At 36.0% G+C, this 21409-nt stretch overlaps 1 protein-coding gene across 7 annotated transcripts in view; it reads right to left on the bottom strand.

The window, feature by feature from the left end:
* KHDRBS2 (KH RNA binding domain containing, signal transduction associated 2) overlaps window positions 1-21409 on the bottom strand; it is a 590645-nt gene that overhangs the window by 227402 nt on the left and 341834 nt on the right. For all 7 annotated transcript variants that reach the window (XR_011996703.1, XR_011996704.1, XR_011996706.1 and 4 more), the window contains exons 5-6: window positions 6182-6309; window positions 89-287 (exon numbers count right to left, since the gene is read on the bottom strand). Coding sequence is in view for 2 of the 7 variants with exons in the window: in XM_025991110.2 (XP_025846895.1) it covers window positions 89-287; window positions 6182-6309 (327 nt within the window). In the remaining 5 variants the exon portion in view is untranslated. The remainder of the gene's footprint in view (window positions 1-88; window positions 288-6181; window positions 6310-21409) is intronic.

The following is a 21409-nucleotide window of genomic DNA, read 5'->3' on the forward strand; positions in this document are numbered from 1 at the left end:
ATTCATGATATATGAATGTCTTTGAGAGACAGCCTGGAACCCAATCAAATGAACACTTTCCAACAACTGATTTTTTGAGGGTACTTACATATTCTTCATAAGCTTCGTGGGCTGGAGGAGGAGGTGCCCTGTATCCCGGTACTGTTGGTGCCCCTCGGGCTCGTGGGGTAGGGACACCTCTTGCTACAGGGGGCACTGGAAGAGCTCCACGAGCCACAGTAGTCCCTCGAGGGGTGAGTACACCTCGTCCAAGTGGTGGGGGAGGAGGAATGGCACCTCCACGGCCCCTAGGAGAAACAGGTATGTACAGATGAGAAACAGATCTGGGAGTGATGGGAGACAGAAACTAACACAGAGTTCTCATCTTACCTCCATATGATGGGAAGAAAACCAAATTTATTTGTATACACAAGTGTCTGTTTGTGTGCATGTGTATGTAATTGTTTCTTTCATATATAAAGTATTTTGACCTCTACCGCAGAATAAATTTTGTAAACGATGGCTATGACTTACTCATAATGAAAATCATGTAAAATATTTTAATATAAGATGAAAAAGAAACCAACCAAACACAAACCAATCCACTCTCATTTTATTCCAGATTTGCCAAAAAGACCCAAATCAGAGCTTCAGCTATCATATAAGTATTCCCTGCTTTAGGTATTCCCTGCTTTTCAAAAGTTCACTTTATGCCAACTTTACCTTTTAGCACATGTTTTCATTAACTGAAAGAAATCAGATATCTGCTTTTATGAAAAAAAGATGAAAAGCAAAAGTAACATTCAGCATTTGTTTTGTAGCAAGCCATTATAGGGGCAGGGTGCTCCCGGAGCGGCCAGAGTGGCCCCACCAAGCTCCTTCCCTGGGAACTACACTCAGCATCTCAGCATCAAGCCACCAGAGCTTTGAACTATGTGAACATCTGTGCTTTATCTCCATTTATTTTGTGCATCCATTAGTAAGATGTGTCCTGAGGTACCAGAAAAGCCTGAGAGGTTATTTTTCTGGGGTCTGGGAACACTCAAAAAAATTTCCATATGAATTAATGGTAATTGCTTCTTTGCTTTATGCCATTTCAGCTTATGAAAGGTCTTATAGGCATGTTCTACTTTCGGATGGCAGGGGAAACTTGTATGACTCACTGGACCATCTATGAAACTGAACTGCTGAATGTCAATGTCTCCTCCATGCTGGAAGTTATTGACAGCGATGTGCAATGTTGTATTTACAAAAAAAAAATCTGTCTGCACTTTCATCCTTAATAAAATGTGTAACTCTAAGCATGGTGATATCATTCTGCTCATTCTAGTAGCTTAAGCTTGAGGTCATTGAAATCACAACTCATTGTCTCTGATTTGTTATCATTCATACAACCTCCTGAACTGGTACAGTTACTAATGTAATTTATTTTCCTATGGCAACTATAGTGTTAGTGAAATACATCAGGATTCTGCAATAAAAGAATAGATTGAATACTCTGTACTACGGTGCTTGACACAAAAGTAACTTGTATTAAAAGCCTAAGATCAAATGGTTGCAGCCAACTTTTATGGTTTTCCAAGGCCTTTGGAAAGGTTGAATGTTTGAAGTCTTTGGGCAAAAGCATGGTTATTTCACTTTTTATTATGTCTGAAAGGCTGGCCTCCAGAAAGTACTGCTTTCAGCAGGAACACTAAAGCTTTGGAAAAAAATGATGATCATTGGGATGTCAACAATCACACTGTTTGGCTGTGCCCACAGATGGAGGATATAGGTTATGCTTTCTGCTATGAATAGCAGTCAGCTGGCTCTTTCTTGCTTGCAGAAAATGAGCTTTTGTGAGCGAACAGTAAGAATGTTGGTAGAGCTTTTAAAAGTTTTAAATAGATTATAGAGCCGATGAATAGAGAAATTATCAGAGAACTTATTGTAAGTCTAATGTACAGAGAATGCTCTCCTGGATTGGGGAAGGTGAAATACAAAAGACCCAGAAGGCCCAATGTCCACTTCAAATATAACAATAGCTGAGAATACACTATACTATATTATCATGATAATAAAAACACATCTGTGAAAAGGATGTAAAGACTAATTTTACCTTCACTGGGCCTCCAAGCTCCAAACCAATTCTATCGGTTTTCTCTTAAGTAGGGTGAGCATATGTCCAGGTTTGCCCAGAATAGTTCTGATTTACAACTGTTGTCCTAGCTTCTTGTTCAGTTTAGCATTTTAACACTCTCATAAGTGTCCAGGTGTGGGTAGTAAATTATATGTCACCCTGCTTTACAATACATTCACAAGTCCTGGTCTATCCCACTGAATAGTCACAGATAGTATAACTCCCTGGGCTTAGGGTGGATTTTTTTTTTCCTAATGGGTAAAATCAGATCTCTAAATTTATAACAGTTCTTCCTGCTTTGAAATTATATGATGCTAAGGGTGCCTGGGTGGCTTGGTCCAATGAGTGTCGACTCTTGATTTCGGCTCAGGTCATGATCTAAGGGTTGCAAGATTGAGCCCTATGTGGGTCTTTGTGCTCAGAGGAGTCTGCTTGAGATTCTTTCTCTCCCTCTGCTCCCTCTCCCCGCTTGCTCTCTCTCCTTCGCCTAAAAATATTTTTCTGAATTATGTAATGCAACATCAAATCTAATTTCTCATCCTATTCCTCCATCAGTTGTGTCCCAGACACAGCCCTAGCAAACTTGTCTCTTGAATCTGACTCATCACCTCCTATACACTGTGTTCTTTCCTCGGAATTTTAATCTCACATCTCTCTTCTCCAATTCAACTGAAGTTTCACATCACTTATTTTAGGATATTGTCCCTGGCTGAATCTACACTAGAGTATTCTTCATTTTTCTGACTCTTTGAAAGTTTTCCATCCTTAATTCTCCACCTCCTACTCATTCCTGAACTGAGTGCAATCTAGTTATTGCCTCCCCACTTTGCTGAAAATACTCTTGACTGAGATTGCCAGTAACCTACCAGTTTCCAAATCCACTGGATTCATTTACAGCCTCTATTCTACTGAACTTATTATTATTAGTGTGGATTGATTACTAGCTGGAAATGGCTTCTTTGGACCCTTGCATTCTCTAATGTTAATGATGACTATTACCTGTTTCCTTCCTGACACATGCCATATCCTAAATTATATGCCTTATATCAGGGGTTCCTTAATTTGTCCACATGTTAGAATTTCAGGAAGACTTTGAGAAATTCTAAATTACAGACCAAACCCCAGGCCAATTAAATCACAATCTCTAATGGCTGGAAGTTCTCAGTGATTCCAGTGTGCAGACCAATTTGGGAACCACTGCCTTCTATGTATCATCTAATTGAAAGTTCTTGACAACATTGTTACGTAGCTATTTCTGAGATACTTTAAAGGTTGAGTACCAAGTCACAGAAAGTACAAGTCACCTGATCGAGGTCACATTAGCAATCCATTGGCTTTGGATTAATTATAGGAATAATGATATTCTTTGTGTAACTTGGTTCTCCACCTGATCTTAGTTGATGATGTCATTAATCTCTACCTAGGCTAGACATCGGAGAGTTATCCTTGTCATGGGCCGTTCTTTCTTCTCCAACATCTAACTGGGCACTAATCCCTATAAATTCTAATCTCTAACCCAATCCTATATCTCTTTAGTCCAAGGAGTGTTCATTTCTGTCTTGGATAATGGGCTTGTCTTCTTACTGGCTTCTCTGCCATAAGTCAGTGTCTTTCTGTCTGTCTCTCTTTGATTGTTCTAATTCTCCTCTATCACAACAATGATGAGTAGTAGTCTTTCTTAGAAACAGGTATTAGTTCTATGTACTAATTCTCATTGTAGTAAACAAAAACTTTTAATATCTGCCCCTAATGTTTTATTTTCTACAGTTTGCTCGTAATATATAGTGGTGATCTTGTGTCAGAGATGTCAAATATCCTAATTCTTCAATTATGTACTATAAATTATTATAATATATAGATGTAATGCCTAGTTATCTTATATGCATAATTATTTGAAGATTAGTTTTTATAGATATATTCATTGAAATGTAAATTGATTTAATTAAATACATTTTCAACAAATTATTATAGGAATTTTCAAGTATTCCAGGCAGCATTCTTTTTGAATATTTGTAATTGAATGACTTAACAAAGTCATAATTTTGTAAGTATGTACAAATTAGCATCCAGTAACTCATGTTTTCAAGAGCTTCCTAATCAATATGATTTGCTGTTTGGTAAGACTGTTTCCCTATTCTTTTTTAATTGTAGATACTTTCCATCATGTGGTTTGAAATAGAAGACAACAGAATTCTGGTCTATTTCCTTTCATTAATGTTAAACATTAATTATATCAATATAGTATTGAAGCAAGGTTTAAATTTTAATATTAATTTTATCTTCTTTTTCCATATGTAGTATCAGATTTGTGTATTTGGGATATTAGAAAGCAAAACTTTCAAACAAATCTTTCTTCTAATATATTTAATAATCTAGAACACAATGCACTATGGTTTATTAAACTAATATTTTAGAGTGAAATCTTACTGAAATTGAAATCTTATGTAGTCCACTCAAATTTGCTAATATAATATTACATTAAGGAAAATCAGTAATAAAACAAAATCTATTAATATGTTTTTATAATCTCAAAAGCAAGTTAAATGGATTATTTTTTTAAATGGTCTCAATTTCAAGGAATATAGGAGAGAAAAATTTGTCCCCTCTCTGTAGACTTTCTAAATATATATTAGGTTATACCATATAAAACTGCCAAATTTGGCATTTTGGAAATTACAAAATGTGACAATATCATTATTTAAGGCAGATGATTTAATCAAATTAGGATGACCTGCAATGATATCATTTCACAACCCATCATGATGAGGTTAAAAATGCACAAGGTTTTATAAAAGACTGATTTCGTAAGAAGTATGCCCATAAAAACAGTTATGTCACATTAATTTTTAGCTATAAAAATATTCTTAATTAGCATTAGAGAGTTATTTTCATCTTTAGAGACAAAAATGTAATAATCAGCTCTAGAAGATTTTAAGAAGTTTTCCTTTAGCCAAATGTAATTTTCAGAATTGCCACATTTTATTTTTAAATAACTACTGCCTTGTTATTTTAATTGGATATTTATCATTTTTAATTTTTTTCTGATTAACTGAAAAATGCAGGTATTTATGGTTCAAATGTTAAAATTGATTTTTTTACACTGGTGGTTGACAAAATTTGAGGCATAATTTAATAAATAATAAATTGAATCAGCAAAGTATCCTAAAATCTCTGAAGATGATTTCTATGCAAGGTATGAAATAATATTCTAGATCTATGTCCTTTAGAGATTTGAAGGCCAGCTCTAATAGGGTAGAGAGAATGACTGAATTACACAGTCAATGTGTGAAGGCTCTGAGTATTTTTTACTTTACCTCTTCACAAACCAATGCTTTCTATTGAAAGCTTGACTAATTCAGAATCATACAAAACAAATTCTGATGCAGAAAGATTCCAATTTTTTTGTGAAGTGAACAATATCAAATAAAATCTTCTCCATTGACCAAGGACATTGCAAAGTCAAAAATACCTGAACTTTACTCTTACCATTAGTAACATTAGCACAAGAAGTGTGCTTCTGGCTTTCTCGACTGGTGGTGTACATATTATCTACCCATATATCTAAATGACTATCTATCTAGCTAATCATCATCTATTTCTCTACTACCTGGAAAGACTACAATTCAAGGGCACAGACAAATTTTTAACCTTCTCTTCATGCAAGGTCATCTTGGTTCAAAAAAAGGCAAATAATTATATATCATCTGCATGCTCTAATCCTGAGGACAGAACCACAAAGATGTCTCAGTATGCCCTCTTATTTTCTTAGGATAGTTGTTAAGGGCTCAGCTCTACCTGTGAATTCTAGAGTCATAATGCTTATGCAACCTTGGGCAAATTCTTGACACCTTTGTGAACCCCAATTTGTCACCTGTGAATAATACTTAACCCTAGTATGGAAGACTCTATGAGTTAATTTATGAAAGTGCTTATGTGTTATGTAAGCATTCATTGTCATTATTTTTGTCATGGTGGCTGCTGTTGATTTGTTTATTCCTAGCTGGGCCCATAGCACAGAGCGAGTCGGCAAAGGCTTGCCATCCTTGTTTGCTGTTAATTTATTTCAAGTAAGAGCTAATATACCTGGAAGGGGTTGTGGGAGCTATTCTGATCCCTCTGCCTCTAATACCTCTGCCACGACCAGAGTCCTCTGAGCCATTTAAGTAAGATAATTCACGTAGCTGTTCCTGACGAATTTCATCATTGTAGTCCTAGGGAAACAAAAACAAAAAACATGACCTGATGAGTTAAAATGGGGCATGGGGGTCCTTAGAGATGAACAAATCACAATATGAAAGGACATTTTTCATCTGTTTTTTGGAGCCCTGTCTGTGAAAATCTAAAATGATGTAAAAGTGTATATACTTTAAATTCCTATTTTTATATAGAGAAATTGAAGTTGTTTCTATTATCAAGGAAGTACTCGGCAGGAAATCAGATGAAATGTGCTGGGATATCACTTGATGTGTTAGCCAGGAAAGGAAAGAGAGCAACACAGAACAAAACTGTAGTATAGGGATCCCTGGGTGGCTCAGCGGTTTAGCGCCTGCCTTTGGCCCAGGGCCGATCCTGGAGTTCCAGGATTGAGTCCTGCATCAGGCTCCTGGCATGGAGCCTGCTTCTCCCTCTGCCTGTGTCTCTGCCTCTCTCTCTATGTCTCTCATGAATGAATAAATAAATAAATCTTTAAAAAAAAACCTGTGATATATACCTAAGTAATGAGTAACTTAAAGATTATTGAAAAACAACTCTACAGGGTTGATATGTGTAAATTGTGAATGACTGCATGATACTCAAATAGCTCCTGATGTATAAACCAAAAGAGGGGTAATCTCAAGGCTCAAAATAGACACCATTAAAACCATAAAGAAAGGCAGATAAGGCAGCACAGTTTCAGACAACTGAGAAGCTGTGCAATCCAACCAAACAACTTAATGGGCAATATTGAAAAATAAGGAATGTTTGGTGTCCTAGCATTGGGATGATGGAAGGATAGCCACAGCAAAATTTCACAGTAAGAACCAAAGATTCAGTCAAAGTCAAAGGGACTTTCTTTATTTTTCATCAGTGTGGAAATATATCAATGGTTTCAATGGGACCAAAGAATGGATTGGAGTCACTAAGGATGAATACTCTTTAAAAAACAAATATCAGTTTTACCTGTTTTTCCTTTTATCAATACACAAACACACAAACACACACACACACACACACACACACACACACACCTGCCTGAAAACTACAACACTGAATAATCAGTTAAATTATTTTTCAGTAAACATATGTTTAAGTGAAATCAATGTAGTGGATATGCTAGTGCTGGAGAGGGGACTAGAAGTGGGCACTAGAAATATCTGTAAAAAGCAGGCTGACAGAAATGATATCTGAAGCCCAGCTGTGGGCCCAACAAACAAGAGTGTCATGTCACCAAATGTCGCCAGTTTAGCTTTGCATATATGTGTTAAGGTGATATTAAATGAAGACGGTGCATACTTACCCACACACCTCTGTTTAGAAAAAGGCAGGGATGCAGTCAGCCTACAAGGATTTCTAATGCATAGTTTTAGCTCATGCTCCAAAAATTACCTTGATTACAAGCAGAAGTACTAGTCACTCCAAAGCATTTATTTTCTTATTTTTAACATGTTGCTTTCATGTTCATCCTCTTCAGCATCTCATAATAGGCTCAGCACAGTTGGCTGACAGAAGAGTTACGGTAGAAAATTAGAGTTTCTAACAAGTCATATGTATTCCACTTCTAGCTCTTAATTTTCACATTCAAGCAACTACCAAACTGAAGAATAAACATGTCTGTTATTTCATTAGGATCAGGGAATGTGACAAATTGATACTTCTAGTGAACTGACCAGCCACCATTAAAATGAAAAATTAATTCAATAATTTTCCCATGTATTATTTGTATTTGGCAAGGAGATCTTTGCCGTTTCCTATCTCAGGAAAACTTAGGAACTCTCAGGGTCCTTATGGATTGTAAAAAGATACAGATTTTTCAGTTGGCAACACTGAAATTTAAAAATTAAGCAATTGCAGATGAATTCAATATATGTAAATTTTACTTTTATGCCAGAATCAGAAATGTTAATAATGTGGATGTAGCCTTATGCATTGTATACTCATAAAGAAGAAGGGGAAGAGGAGGCTGAGGAGAAATATATTAATTAGATAGTGTGAAAGAGTAATTCCCAATTTGATCAGGCCTCTCTGCATCTATACCTTAGATAGGTACCATTACACTGATTCTGGAATCATCCATGTGGTTTGCCTTAGCCAATGGGACAAGAAGAAAGGTGACAAAAGTGAAGACTTGAAAAGTGCTTCCATTCTGGAGCCTGCCTTTTCTTGTCACTGGGGACCTACACCACCAGGTGAAAAAGCCCAGGCTGACTTCCTGGATAATGAGAGACCACGTGGAGAGAGGTCCCAGTCACCCCTTCCCTCCAACCATTCCATGTGAGTTCCTAAACATGTGAGTGAGGCTATCCTGGCCATCCAATATGAGTCAAGTTGATGAAGATCAGAAAAAACATCTTACCCCCAGAAGAGGTAGAAATAAATAATGAAGTGGTGCTTTGAGTCAGCATGGTGGTGGCTTTTGTGCAAAAACTAACAAATACAGAGGGACCAGCCAGCATGGAACATGAGAGACCAAAATCAGAGAGGCATACTTGAGCAGCCTTTTTCCTCTCCTGTCCAAAGGAAGGTGCACAGGCCCAGATGTGATATCCATGTTTCTTAGAGCAGGTATAAATCCTTAGCATGGAGGTAAATATAGCTAAGGTGATGATACCCCCATGCTTTTAAAGTTTGAATTGTCCACTTAAAACATTTTATTCAGTCTATACTGATCCAGCTGCAGATTAGCATTCAGTTTCTAGACAGAGACCTGCTAACCTGGAGAGAATCTGTTTATCTTATTGACAAGAATACTAGACGTTGTGGGTTAATTCTTAGTGACAGAAAAATAACTATTGTTGATATATAATCAAGTTTTCTATGAACTTAGCTTGATACTGTTTAAAGAAACAGATCATCTTCCAGGGTTGTGGTGGACTAGAGAATACAGACCTCTAACTACAGATATAATTGACCAAGAATCCCATTTGCTCTGTTCTGAAATCCTATTGCTCCCAAGGCCATGCTCCCCAAGAGCAACTTCTAGTCAATGACTAAATGTGGTCAAGATGCTGAAGTGGGCCCATTCCTGGGAGTCAAAGGACTCTTCTTCCTGTGCCTCAAGGATTCTCTGACAGCCTTGCTCAACTTGCTTTTTTTTTTTTTTAAGATTTATTTATTTTAGAGTGGGGAGGGGAGAGACAGAGGGAGAGGGTGACAAAGAGACTCAAGCAGACTCCCTGCTAAGCATGGAGCCTGATGTGGGGCTCATGATCTCCCAACGCTGAGATCATGACCTGAGCTGAAACCAAGAGTTGGACACTCAGCTGACTGATCCAGGTGCCCTTGAACTTGCTTTTAATGTCATTGCACAAGGACAGTCTGGGCCCCTTCCATCTTTCTTTCCTTTCAGTCAAATTTTATAGTGTGAGAGTGTGAGAGCTCCTCAGTCTTCCTTGACTCCCTCCTTTTTTTTTTTTTTTTTTTGTTACAAGTGTATTTTCTCTAACAAAATCCTTACGTGTATAATCCTAATTTGGCATCTGCTTGTTGGAGGGCACAAATGAACATACAAAGTGTTGACAAAACCAAGTTCCTAAGATTACAAAGCTGAAAGCTTTGATAAATACATTAATGCGAATGCTGGTGGAGCTTATTTTGTTCAACACACCTTATACTCTGATTAAACTGGAGTACTTGCTGTTCTCTTAAAAATGGTTACATACAGATTAAACGTGAAACGTGAAACTGATTCCTGATTACCAGAAAGGTTAGTAGTTGACAATTTTTAAGAAAATGAATTCCATATTGCCCAATTTTTTAACACTGCACTTAATAGGACAATATGAAAGAGCCATGGAGTGGACAAACACAAACTGTATCTTGGGCTGGAAATCAGAAACAATTTGGTTGGCTCAGGTAAGTTGTAGCAACAATGAAAAAATGTGTGTGCATGTGTGTGGTGAAGTAAGAGAGAGGGAATATGGGTAATAACAAAAAAAATTAGGAGTCTTCTACTGGGAAGTATATAATATGATTGGGAAAGGTAGGGAAAAAAGACATTTTTAGGTGCAGAGATAGCTAGAAGTAGAACATTAACCAGATGAAAGAAGGAATGAAGAAAAGAAAAATTAGAGATGAAGAATCTGTATTTGGTCTTAATCACCTTAGGTTTAAAATGTCAAAGTGACATTAAGGTTATCTTAGAAATTCATTAAGGGTTATCTTAGAAATTCAGATCTGGGTTGGGAGAGTAAATTTGAATGTCATCTACACATATTTCTGGTAATAGAGACACAAAGATTGTTTAAGAGATTAGTAAAATAATGTAGTGATTAGTAAAATAATGTAGTGATAAAATTTTTCTAATCATACTTTTAATGCAAATTTGTATCACTGAAGATGTCAGTTAACTTATTAATTGCAGTGTTTGGATCATTAAATGCTAAATGACCAGGTATTTTAATAAACTCAGGGTTTTCTAATTAGATAGCCAAACCATACACGCTACTATATTTACAGTAATGAAGCATCTACATTTTCCAAATGAATATGGAAAAAAACTTTTAATGGCTACATGTAAGGACAGTTGATACTACATATTTTTTAGATTGAATATATTATGTGAATTATTTTTACAACATAACTATAATTTCATAAATCCTAAATTTTGTAATTTTGTATTATACTGCTTTTTCTGGTTTTCATTAAGCACAGACCTAATTTTGAATTAATCTTTCATAACTAGAATATGAGTCTACCTGAAGCTAGTATATCTGATTGAACATTTAATTATGGTATGTGTTGCTGAACCATCAGTTATATAAAATCTTTTTTTTTTCCAGTTATATAAAACCTTCAAGGTACAAATAAACAAAACATTCCAAGTTTATCTTGTAAATGTTATCTTATCAAAAATATATCAACACAGGGATCCCTGGGTGGCGCAGCGGTTTAGCGCCTGCCTTTGGCCCAGGGCGCGATCCTGAAGATCCAGGATCGAATCCCACGTCGCGCTCCCTGCATGGAGCCTGCTTCTCCCTCTGCCTGTGTCTCTGCCTCTCTCTCTCTCTCTCTCTCTCTCTCTCTGTGACTATCATGAATAAATAAATAAAATCTCTAATAAAATAAAATAAATATATATATATATATCAACACATAGTTCACCTGAGTGGTACTGAGTTCTGGGTTCTGGAGTCATAAAATAGTTACACATATGAATGGGTGATTGTAGTTGTATGGCATTTATAATTTTAATACTCAATTTGTTAGCACACACATTCACTGAAAAGTAAAAATATGTTTATCAGTAGTAATTATGATAATTTGGATTTTATGATATTATTTTGATATTAAAAGACCCTTGAGAGAGAAAGACAACAAAGGTAGATAAATAATTACCTAAGCATGTGAGAAAGTTCATATGGGACTTATGAAAAGAAAAGTTCAAAGAAAAGTTATGACAATTAGGGTGAAAAAAAATGGAAAAATTAATTTCCAGTCATTTAAAATAAATAAGTAATAAAATAAATAAATAAATAACAAATAGATTTAACAAATAAACGTAATATAAAAATATTATTTAAAATATTATTTATAATTCATGATAAAATAATAAATAATAATAAAACAAAGTCTTATGTATTTAATTTTTATGCAAAGCCAGAATATTACAAAGTTTTTGAAGTAAAGGTTACTCATATTATAAAGACAATGTTCTTCTCAAGAACAAAATGAAAGTTATACTTACAGATGACCCTTAATATTATTTTAGATAAGATTCCAAACTCCTGGGAATTCACAGTTTAAATAATAAAGAATGTTTTACTACTTTGGGTATACCAGCAGTAAATAAATCATGCACACATTAAAAATACCCTTTGTCTTGAGGGTGAGTTATAAGGTGCTTTAAAAATGCTGATTGATTTGATCTGCAGCTTTGGTTTCAGACAGAAGGGATTGTAACAGTGAACTTTTAAAATAACACATGCATATCATACAAAAACATTTTTAGAATTGATTCAATTTTATTTTCCCTGTAATGTCCAAAAATTGTGCTTGTTTGCTACCAAAATCAGTTTTAAAAAATTGTCCTCTTGAAATAATAACAAAGATATCCACAATACTTGTTATATATTTCTTTTGCTCAGGGTGAGGCAAATTAGCTCTATGAAACAATTTCCATGAAATTCATGAGTGCTCCTTTTTGCATCTCCGACAAGGCCCTCCCACTGTGACAGCATATGGTATAAACAGTATACACAAAAGCTCAGAGCAGACAGATGTTTGGATGTTCCTAGAAAGGACTCATGCTCATAGTGTGCATATTTAATGTATATGCATAATTTCCCAGTTACATACACTCATGTCCATCTGTTATGATGGCATTTTGCCCAAATACAAATTGGGAAGATTATTTCACTTGCGTATAGATGCCAGGTGATGACAGGTGTAGATAGGCTACCTGGGGGCACAGTGAGGGACCATTTTCCTGCCAGATTCCCTCCTCTGAGACTCTGATGGGCATTGGTGCTGCACATTTAAAACTGTGATTATAACCACTGGTAACATGTGAACGTATATTCGGCTCTACCAATGCCAAGATTGTCAGATGACATCAGGGGAGAATGAAATGTAACCTGTCTGGGCCATGACAAAGAGACCTGGGATTTCCTAAGCTCCTACAAACAATTAAATGAGGGCACTTTCACTAACAGTAATAAACAAGAAAGTCTGGGAGGTAATGGGTCCTGTGCCAATATTAAATCTGTAGCTGAATTAGAATGGGTAGGAAGCTCTCTCAGAAAACTAGTGCTGTTTTGGATATTATTTAGCAAAACATCTTAGGCTATTAGATAACATCTCTTAGCCAACACAGAGTGAGTTTTAATCAGCCCAGGCATGGTACCAGGAAACCTCATTAACAAAATGTGGTCAAAGAACAGTCAATTTAGATTTATTAAGAATCTGCTTGGTGCATGACTCTGCACAAGGTCTATATGAAGGCTTAATGAAGCTTATTCACCAAAGAACATCGAATATCACAAAGTAAAAATATGGACATTATATCTTGAACTGCTAGTGATGGCAATTTCTGTCACTCAGGAAAGTCATATGCACATGACTGCTGCATATGCACATTGCATATGCACATTGCTGCAAAGTCATATGCACATGATATAAAAATCATCAAAGAATAAGATGATACCTATACAGATTTTAGAAAGATATTTTGTAGGATTATTGACTTATTTTCTCTCTGATTTATTTAACATTTGCAAACATTGGCCACTGATTTATGAGTTCTAGGATCCAAGACCTTTGATTGAACACCAAAGGATTCATGTATTTCAGTGTATTTGACTCATGTATTTGGTTTTATAACTTCACCTATCTAGGTTATAAAATCAGCCACTACCTCAGGTTAGATTTAAGGTAGTAGATACTATTTAGATAATGATAAATGAGAGATTTGGATTGTTATTCTAAAAACACCAAGTTCCATTTGTTTAAATAGAGCTGAAATGACCCTATTTTCTTCAACAAATTTCCTTGGCAATTTTCCTGCACATATGATACAGGAGCTCTTTCTGATTTTTAAATTGAAATAGCCATTGATTTAATACTTTGGTATATTATATCTACTTTAAGTTATGAATACAAAAAAAAAAAAACCCAACCAAACTAACTCTTGGCTAACACAGAATTAATTGATAGTTACTGATACATTGATCAAATGGGTCTAAATTTTTTTTTAACAAAGAAATCATCATGATAAGGATACATTTACAGAAGAGTGAAAATTCTGTGCATGAAAAACATTGATAGAATATGGCACAGGTGAGTGATTTTTATTAATAGTAATTTTTATTAATAATCTTATAATCCTGGGGCTTCCACTGGACATAAAGAATTAATATATTCAAGATAGTAATGCATCTAACCAACCAGATTTTTTAAAGTGCTTAATGAAGTTTTGTTAAATAAGCCACTTCATTTATTCAATATATTTTTGAGGAGCAGGTAAATTCTAGACATCGATGTTGGTGTTGGAGACACAGTAGAGGAAAGCCCCTGAACCAGCAGGACTTAAGTTACTACAGATGACTAGATCCCTACACCTGTTCATGAAATTAAATGTTCCTCTTTCTAGGCAAGGAAAGATGCCTTCTTACTATGTTCTGAATCAGCGTAGGCTCAATTCATTTTTAAAAATAATTTATTCCCAATGCTTTAAAGATGGTCTTAGTGGCTGCTATATTTTTACTTAGTTTTATTTTTTTAAAAAAGTTGAATTCTACATTTGTTTTATTTACTTATTTATTTTTAAGATTTTATTTATTTATTTAGAGACAGCATGAGCAGAGGAGCAGCAGTGGGAGAGGAAAAGAATCTCCAGAAGACTCTGAAATGAGCTGGGATCCAGACAGAGGACGCCATGCTATGACCCTGAGCTCATAACCTGAGCCAAAATTGAGAGTCAAACACTTAACTGACTGAGCCACCCACGTGCTCCTACATTTATCTTTTAGAAAAAAAAGTATTAATTAAGAAGAGCTATATAGGTGGCTCCTGAGAAAAATCTTTCCTAGAAGTTTTTTGTTTTTTCCTAAATGAAAATACTGTAATGATTCCTTCTGTGTTTATTAATCAGGAAAACAACAACCTACTCAGTCATGGCAACTTTTTTGAAGCTCTTTGAAAAGAGTATAAAATATTAAAAAAATGTGCATGCCTTTTTTGTTGTTGTTTAAGTTATCTTTTTATTTGGCTTGCTGCTACTAGTTCCTTCCAAATTTAATCTTTTAAAAAAATATTTGCATGGGGGACATCTGGGTGCCTCAGTGGTTGAGCCTCAAGGTATAATCGGCATAAAACTGTGGAAGGAGCCTCGGTGTCCATCGAAAGATGAATGGATAAAGAAGATGTGGTTTATGTATACAATGGAATATTACTCAGCCAATAGAAACAACAAATACCCACCATTTGCTTCAATGTGGATGGAACTGGAAGGTATTATGCTGAGTGAAATAAGTCAATCGGAGAAGGACAAACATTGTATGTTCTCATTCATTTGGGGAATATAAATAATAGTGAAAGGGAATATAAGGGAAGGGAGAAGAAATGTGTGGGAAATATCAGAAAGGGAGACAGAACATAAAGACTCCTAACTCTGGGAAACGAACTAGGGGTGATGGAAGGGGAGGAGGGCGGGGGGTGGGGGTGAATGGGTGACGGGCACTGAGGGGGGCACTTGACGGGATGAGCACTGGGTGTTATTCTGTAGTTGGTAAATTGAACACCAATAAAAATAAATTTATTATTAAAAAAAATAAAAGAAAAAAAAGGTATAATCAGCATAATCCTGGGTCCGGGATTGAGTCCTGCTTTGGGCCTTCTGCAGGGAGCCTGCTTCTCCCTCAGCCTGTGTCTCTGTCTCTCTCTCTCTTTCTGTGTCTCTCATAGATAAATAAATCTTTTAAAAAATTAAAAAATATTTGCAAGGTATTCTTCCTAAATATTTAATCATATTACAATAGAGTAGTACTTAAAAATAATTGAAGTTCCACTTTTTCAAATGCCACATTAGATGAGAGCAGAATCACTTACCAGGTGAGGAAGGTGAATGTAGCATGGAAGCTAAGCATAGGCGAACAGAAGTATCCAGAGAGAGTGAAGGATGCTGAGTTCCAACTACCAAATACTCAGGAAAGGAAAGCAATGAACAACTGATGAAAAACTTTAACTCCATAGTCAGTAGCTGAAGAAATAGACTTGTAATATATAAATGTAATACAATGAAAAAGTACTAGAAGATGCATCGAAATATGATGTGAAAGCTCTCACATAGCCTCATGAAACAAATTAGAACTACAAAGTGAAAAAGAACACAGATTCAGAGTTAGAGGAGCTAGGTATATGTCCTTCCTTCCTTTCCTTGCTTCCATTGGTTCTGTGTCAACAGGAACCATGTGTTGAATCATTTGGCTGGATTTCTCTTCTTCAATTGACTAAGGCCTTTTAATGGACTGTAAATTGTATTGGTTTATCTGTGGTGGGTTTTAAGTTGCAGCCTCTTCATCAGGGGCAAATCATTAAGCAAGGAAGATTTGGGTTCTTTGCTGTCATAGGCGCATGCAAAGCAGCTGGCATGCTAGGCTTCTCTGTGGGTGGAAAGCACACCTGTTTTCAGCCTTCTCCCAAGATTCCCTAATCCCACATGCTGTCTGCATGGCTCTCCTCAAGAGCACTAGGTCAGCCAAATCAGGCAGCCCCCTTTCCTTCTCCATACAATGAACATACATGTGTATATTCTTTCTAACCAATCTTACTATAGAAAGGGTTCACTGCAGGAAGCCAACAGATCCTCTCAACAAACATGGGATTGAGGGTCCATTTCTCGGGCTCTTTTCAGGCCTTGGATCTCTTCACTCTTTAACCCTGCATCTAAAAGAGTAATGCTTGCTTTTTTGGAATCACATCCAATATGAGGTACTTCAAGACCATTCAGTTTCCCTACCAAATTAATTGTGTCTATGAAGTCCTTTCATCAAAGCCAAGGGGGAAGTAGTATTAAGAATTAGCATTCAAAAAAAAAAAAAAAAGAATTAGCATTCATGCGGTACCTGGGTGGCTCAGTTGCTTTGTGCCCCCTCTCACTGTCTGTCTCTCTCTTTCTTAAATAAATAATATCTTAAAAAAAAAGAATTAGTGTGCAGGTCACAAACTTTTCCTAATCCCTTTCTCACTCACTTTTAAGATTTACTATGCAAACTTTGAAAGAAGGTAACCATTTAATTGTTCTATAAAGAACATGCTCTAGGATTCATCAGCATTAGTTCTATGTTCTGTGATGAAGGTTATACTTTGATTTGTTTTCATCACAATGAGAGATATTATAGACTCTTAAGAGGTGGAGACCAGACAAAGGAACTTTAGTTTTCCTTTATTTCCTATGAATTGTAGTATCAAGCAACATCTACAATACTCCTGTCCTTTGCCTGAAGGTAGGATTCTTATTTTCTTCTAAAAATCTAGAATACCACCAGCACAGACTCAAACCACTCAGAACTGGGGACAGGAAGCAGAATTTCTATTGAACCTGTACAATATAACAAGGCTAGGAGCCAGGAAGGGAGCATCTGGGACTATTGCATTCCTCAGTGAAAAAAAAATTATCATTAAATATAGTAACACCATATACATGTTAAATATAGCAAAGATGCTTATTTGTTCTAGGTGTTGCACATATAGTAAATAAAATGGCCCTCATCGAAGTTACATTCTAAAGTGGGGAAAACCACAAAAAAGCAAAGGAATATCATTTGCTATATCATTTCAGACAATAATATGATGTGAAAAAAGGAACAGGGCAACATGACTGAGGAATGGCTTGGAAAAGTTAGTTTAGATGGAATGTCAGCCACAGCCTCTCTGAAGAGGTAACATATGAACTGAGACTGAAGTGTAAAGAAGCCTGACTTGCGAGGATCTGGAGCACTAGTCTCCCAGGTAGCTGGAATGCAACGGCTAAGAGACATGAAGAAGCTTAGCCTCATTAAGGAACAGAGAGAATTCTAGTGCATGTATGTCAAGAATTTAGTGAGTATGGGAGAGAGTGATATTAGGTCAGATAAGTAGCAGGGGCTAGATTATGCTGGCTCTTCTTGGCTTTATTCTTTTTTAAATTAAATGAAATTAATTAAAATTAAAATTTAATTTAATTTAATTGAGACAGAGAGAGACCACGCAAGAGCACGAACCAGGGTGGAGGGGAGGGGCAGAGGGAGAAGCAGGCTCCCCACTGAGCAGGGAGCCCAATCTGGGACTTGATCAGGGACTCTGGGATCATGATCTGATGTTTAATGGACTGAGCCACCCAGGTGCCCCTTGGCTTTATTCTAATAGATGGCCTAGGTTCTATTTAACTGGATAGTGAAATAACCAGTTTTATGTCTTTTTTAAAATATTTTTTTATTTATTTGAGAGAGGAATGGGGGAGGGGTGGAGAGAGAGGGAAAGAATCTCAAGCACACTGCATGGTAAGCCCACAGAGCCCACAGGGTAGGGGGGAAGGGGCTCAGTATCATGATCCCAAGAGCTGAAACCAAGAGTCAGATGTTGAACCAAAGGTACCATCCAGGAGCCCCCAGTTTTATGTCTTAAAAGAAATATTCAGGACGCTATTGGGAAAATGGGTTAAAATGGAACTAGAGTTCAAACAGGAAGATATGTGAAGACACTGTTGCAGAAGTAGATGCACTAGTTACTTGAGTCTCCTCTACTTCCACTATGAAGAGTGGTGGAGAAGAAGGGCCATTGGTTGCCTGTGGAAGTATTTAGCAGAATTTGCTGAAACAGCTGATGGATTAGATATGGGGAGTTAAGAAGAAAATGGACTCAAATGTGACTCCCAGATTTTTTATTGTGTTACTGGTTCAGTCGTGGTGTCATCACTGAGATGGGAAAGATAGTGAATGTGTTTCCCTTATCTTTCTCTATTCTTAATAAAGGAAAGCAAATATTATTTGTAAACAAGGAGCCTTTTTAAATTGGGAGTTTTTAAAGGTGTGATGTGATTCTCTCCTGTATGGGTAGCTTGTCATTAAGACTCTTGCTTACAAAAGAAATAAAGGCCAAAGACACAGTCTATTAATCACAAGAGGGAAAATAATGCCCTTACATGAAGGCATATAGAGATCAAAAAGAAAGGTGAAAATTTGTTAGAGGTGAAAAAGAACAATCCAGGAAGATTTGAACATGTAAAGTCAGCAGAATGATAGAGTAGAGCAGCAGCCAATAATCCAATTTCCTAAAGCATCATGTCTGAGGTAGACCATAGAAGGGTTTGTGGAGAGAATGCAGGTTGGGAGGTTTGTGTTCTCAAGATAATGAGTTCTTACAGGATGGCATCACCATGGACAGGTTTTGGAAGGATCACTCAGGAATGTGGATGAGAGAATGGAGTCAGAGTGATGTCATTCATTTCTTCTGCAGAAACTCAATTACTGTAGAAGACTTTTAGGGCAGTCTAGCCATGAGAAAAGGAAGGTTGGAATGAGGGCAGAATTCAAGTTTTCCTCTCAAACTATATTTGAGCCTTTGAACAAGTCATTTCTGGCTCTATTTCTATAGCTGGAAAATGAAAAAGGGATCACAATAATCCAACTAAATAATCCTCTACCTGTCTCCACAAGACTTTCTCATGAAGAAGTTTGCCATAGATATCAAAAGGAGAACAGGTATTGAATTTTTACTTTTTTACTATAGCATCGAAATACAAATGATTGAAGGTGCTATGTGCACATGGAAATTGGATGTATTCTTGCCAATTTATGTAATAATTTCTTCACAAAACACATACTCAAATGATACTTTGCTTTGCAAATCATCTCATTTTTGTACTTCTTTGTTGTAAAGTCACTGAAATAAAAAGAAATTTTAAAAAAATTTAAAAAATAGTAACAAATCCTCTTGAGGAGAAAGAAAATGCTTTAAAAATAGATTTATACTTTGGTTTGTTGTACCAGCTCTAATGCTGGTCTAGAATATGAATTGCTACTGGAGTCTTAGGACTCTAGTGGCAGTAAAGGGCTTTTGTGGTTATTAAACACCTCAACTTTACTCAGGCATTTAGCAAACCACAAAAGCCATTAATTGGCTGTCTTCTGTGCTATCACGGATATTGCTTCCAAAGCATTAGTAAGTACAGAGCAGATCTGTGGGTCTCTTTCCTTGATCACCCTCCAGACAATTTATAGATTAGAAATACATACCCAAATCTTGATTTTTAAAATGAACAAAAACATTCTTCCAAGAGTTTTAATTTCCATGGGTTTCTAAAATACATTAATTCCAAACTTAATTAGGCTGATCTTTGCAAATCAGCCATTTTGAGGCTTGGAATTTAATGTGAGCAATTTTCATATAGCTTTCTTCTAAAAAGCTAAAAAGGTATTTGTAAAATTTTATTGGTTTAAAGATCTATATTGTTCTAAGTTATTGATGTTTATATAGGTGAGGATGCACATGTGAAGGCAAAGAATTCTGCTCTCTCCAAATTAATTTTGGTATTTCTCTAAATTGTTTGCAACACAACTGGAGTTTTGAGACTTCACTCAAACTTCCTAGAATCTCATCTTCTGTTTTATCCTTATGTAGAATATAGTTCTAATATATTTACATATTTATACATCAATGTTGGAAGAATTGCCAACTCCTGCTTAACTAAGTTTTAAGAACCTTCTGCTTTGTTTTTTTTTTTTTTTATAGATTTTATTTATTTATTTGAGAGAGAAAATAAGAGGGAGTGGAGGAGGAGCAGAGGGAGAAGGACAAGCAGACTCCTCACTGAGCACAGAGCCCAATCACAATCCTGAGATCATGACCAGAGTTGAAATCAAGAGTTGAACACTTAACCGACTGAGCCATCCAGGCAGCCCTACAAAGAAGTATTATGTTCAGAATCAAATGCAAATGCTGATTTGAAAGCTAATAAATAATCTGAAAAAAAAGTAATGCAAGATAAATTTTAAAAAATCAATTAGGATTTTGATACAATGAGAAAACAAATAGGATTAGGAAAAAATATTTGCAAAAGACACATCTGATAAAGGAATATGATCCAAAATATACAGTGGATTCTTAAAACTCGACCATAAGAAAATGAACAACTTGATTAAAAAATGAACAAGGAACACCTGGATGGCTCAGCTGTTGAGTATCTGCCTTTGGCTCAGGGCATGATCCCGGGATCTGGGATGGAGTCCCATATCGGGCTGCTTGTGGGGAGCCTGCTTCTACCTCTACCTGTGTCTCTGCCTCTCTCTTTCTGTGTGTCTCTCATGAAAAAATAAAATAAATAAATAAATGAATGAATGAATGAATAAATAAATAAATAAATAAATATTAAAAATGAGAAGATATGAATAGACACTTAGCCATAGAAGACATACGGATTAGAAATAAGCATATGAAAGCAGAGTTGACATCATATATCATCAGGTAACTATAAATTTAAACAACAAAGAGATGTGGCTATGTACATATTAAAATGGCAAAAATTCAAAACACTGACAACACTAAATTCTGACAAATATGTGGAGCAATAAGAACCCTCATTTATTCCTGGTGGGAAGGCAAAAGGTACTACTTTGGAATGCTACTTTGGAAGACAGT

Source organism: Vulpes vulpes, chromosome 1 (assembly GCF_048418805.1).
Source record: "Vulpes vulpes isolate BD-2025 chromosome 1, VulVul3, whole genome shotgun sequence".
Classification (NCBI taxonomy): Eukaryota; Metazoa; Chordata; class Mammalia; order Carnivora; family Canidae; genus Vulpes; species Vulpes vulpes.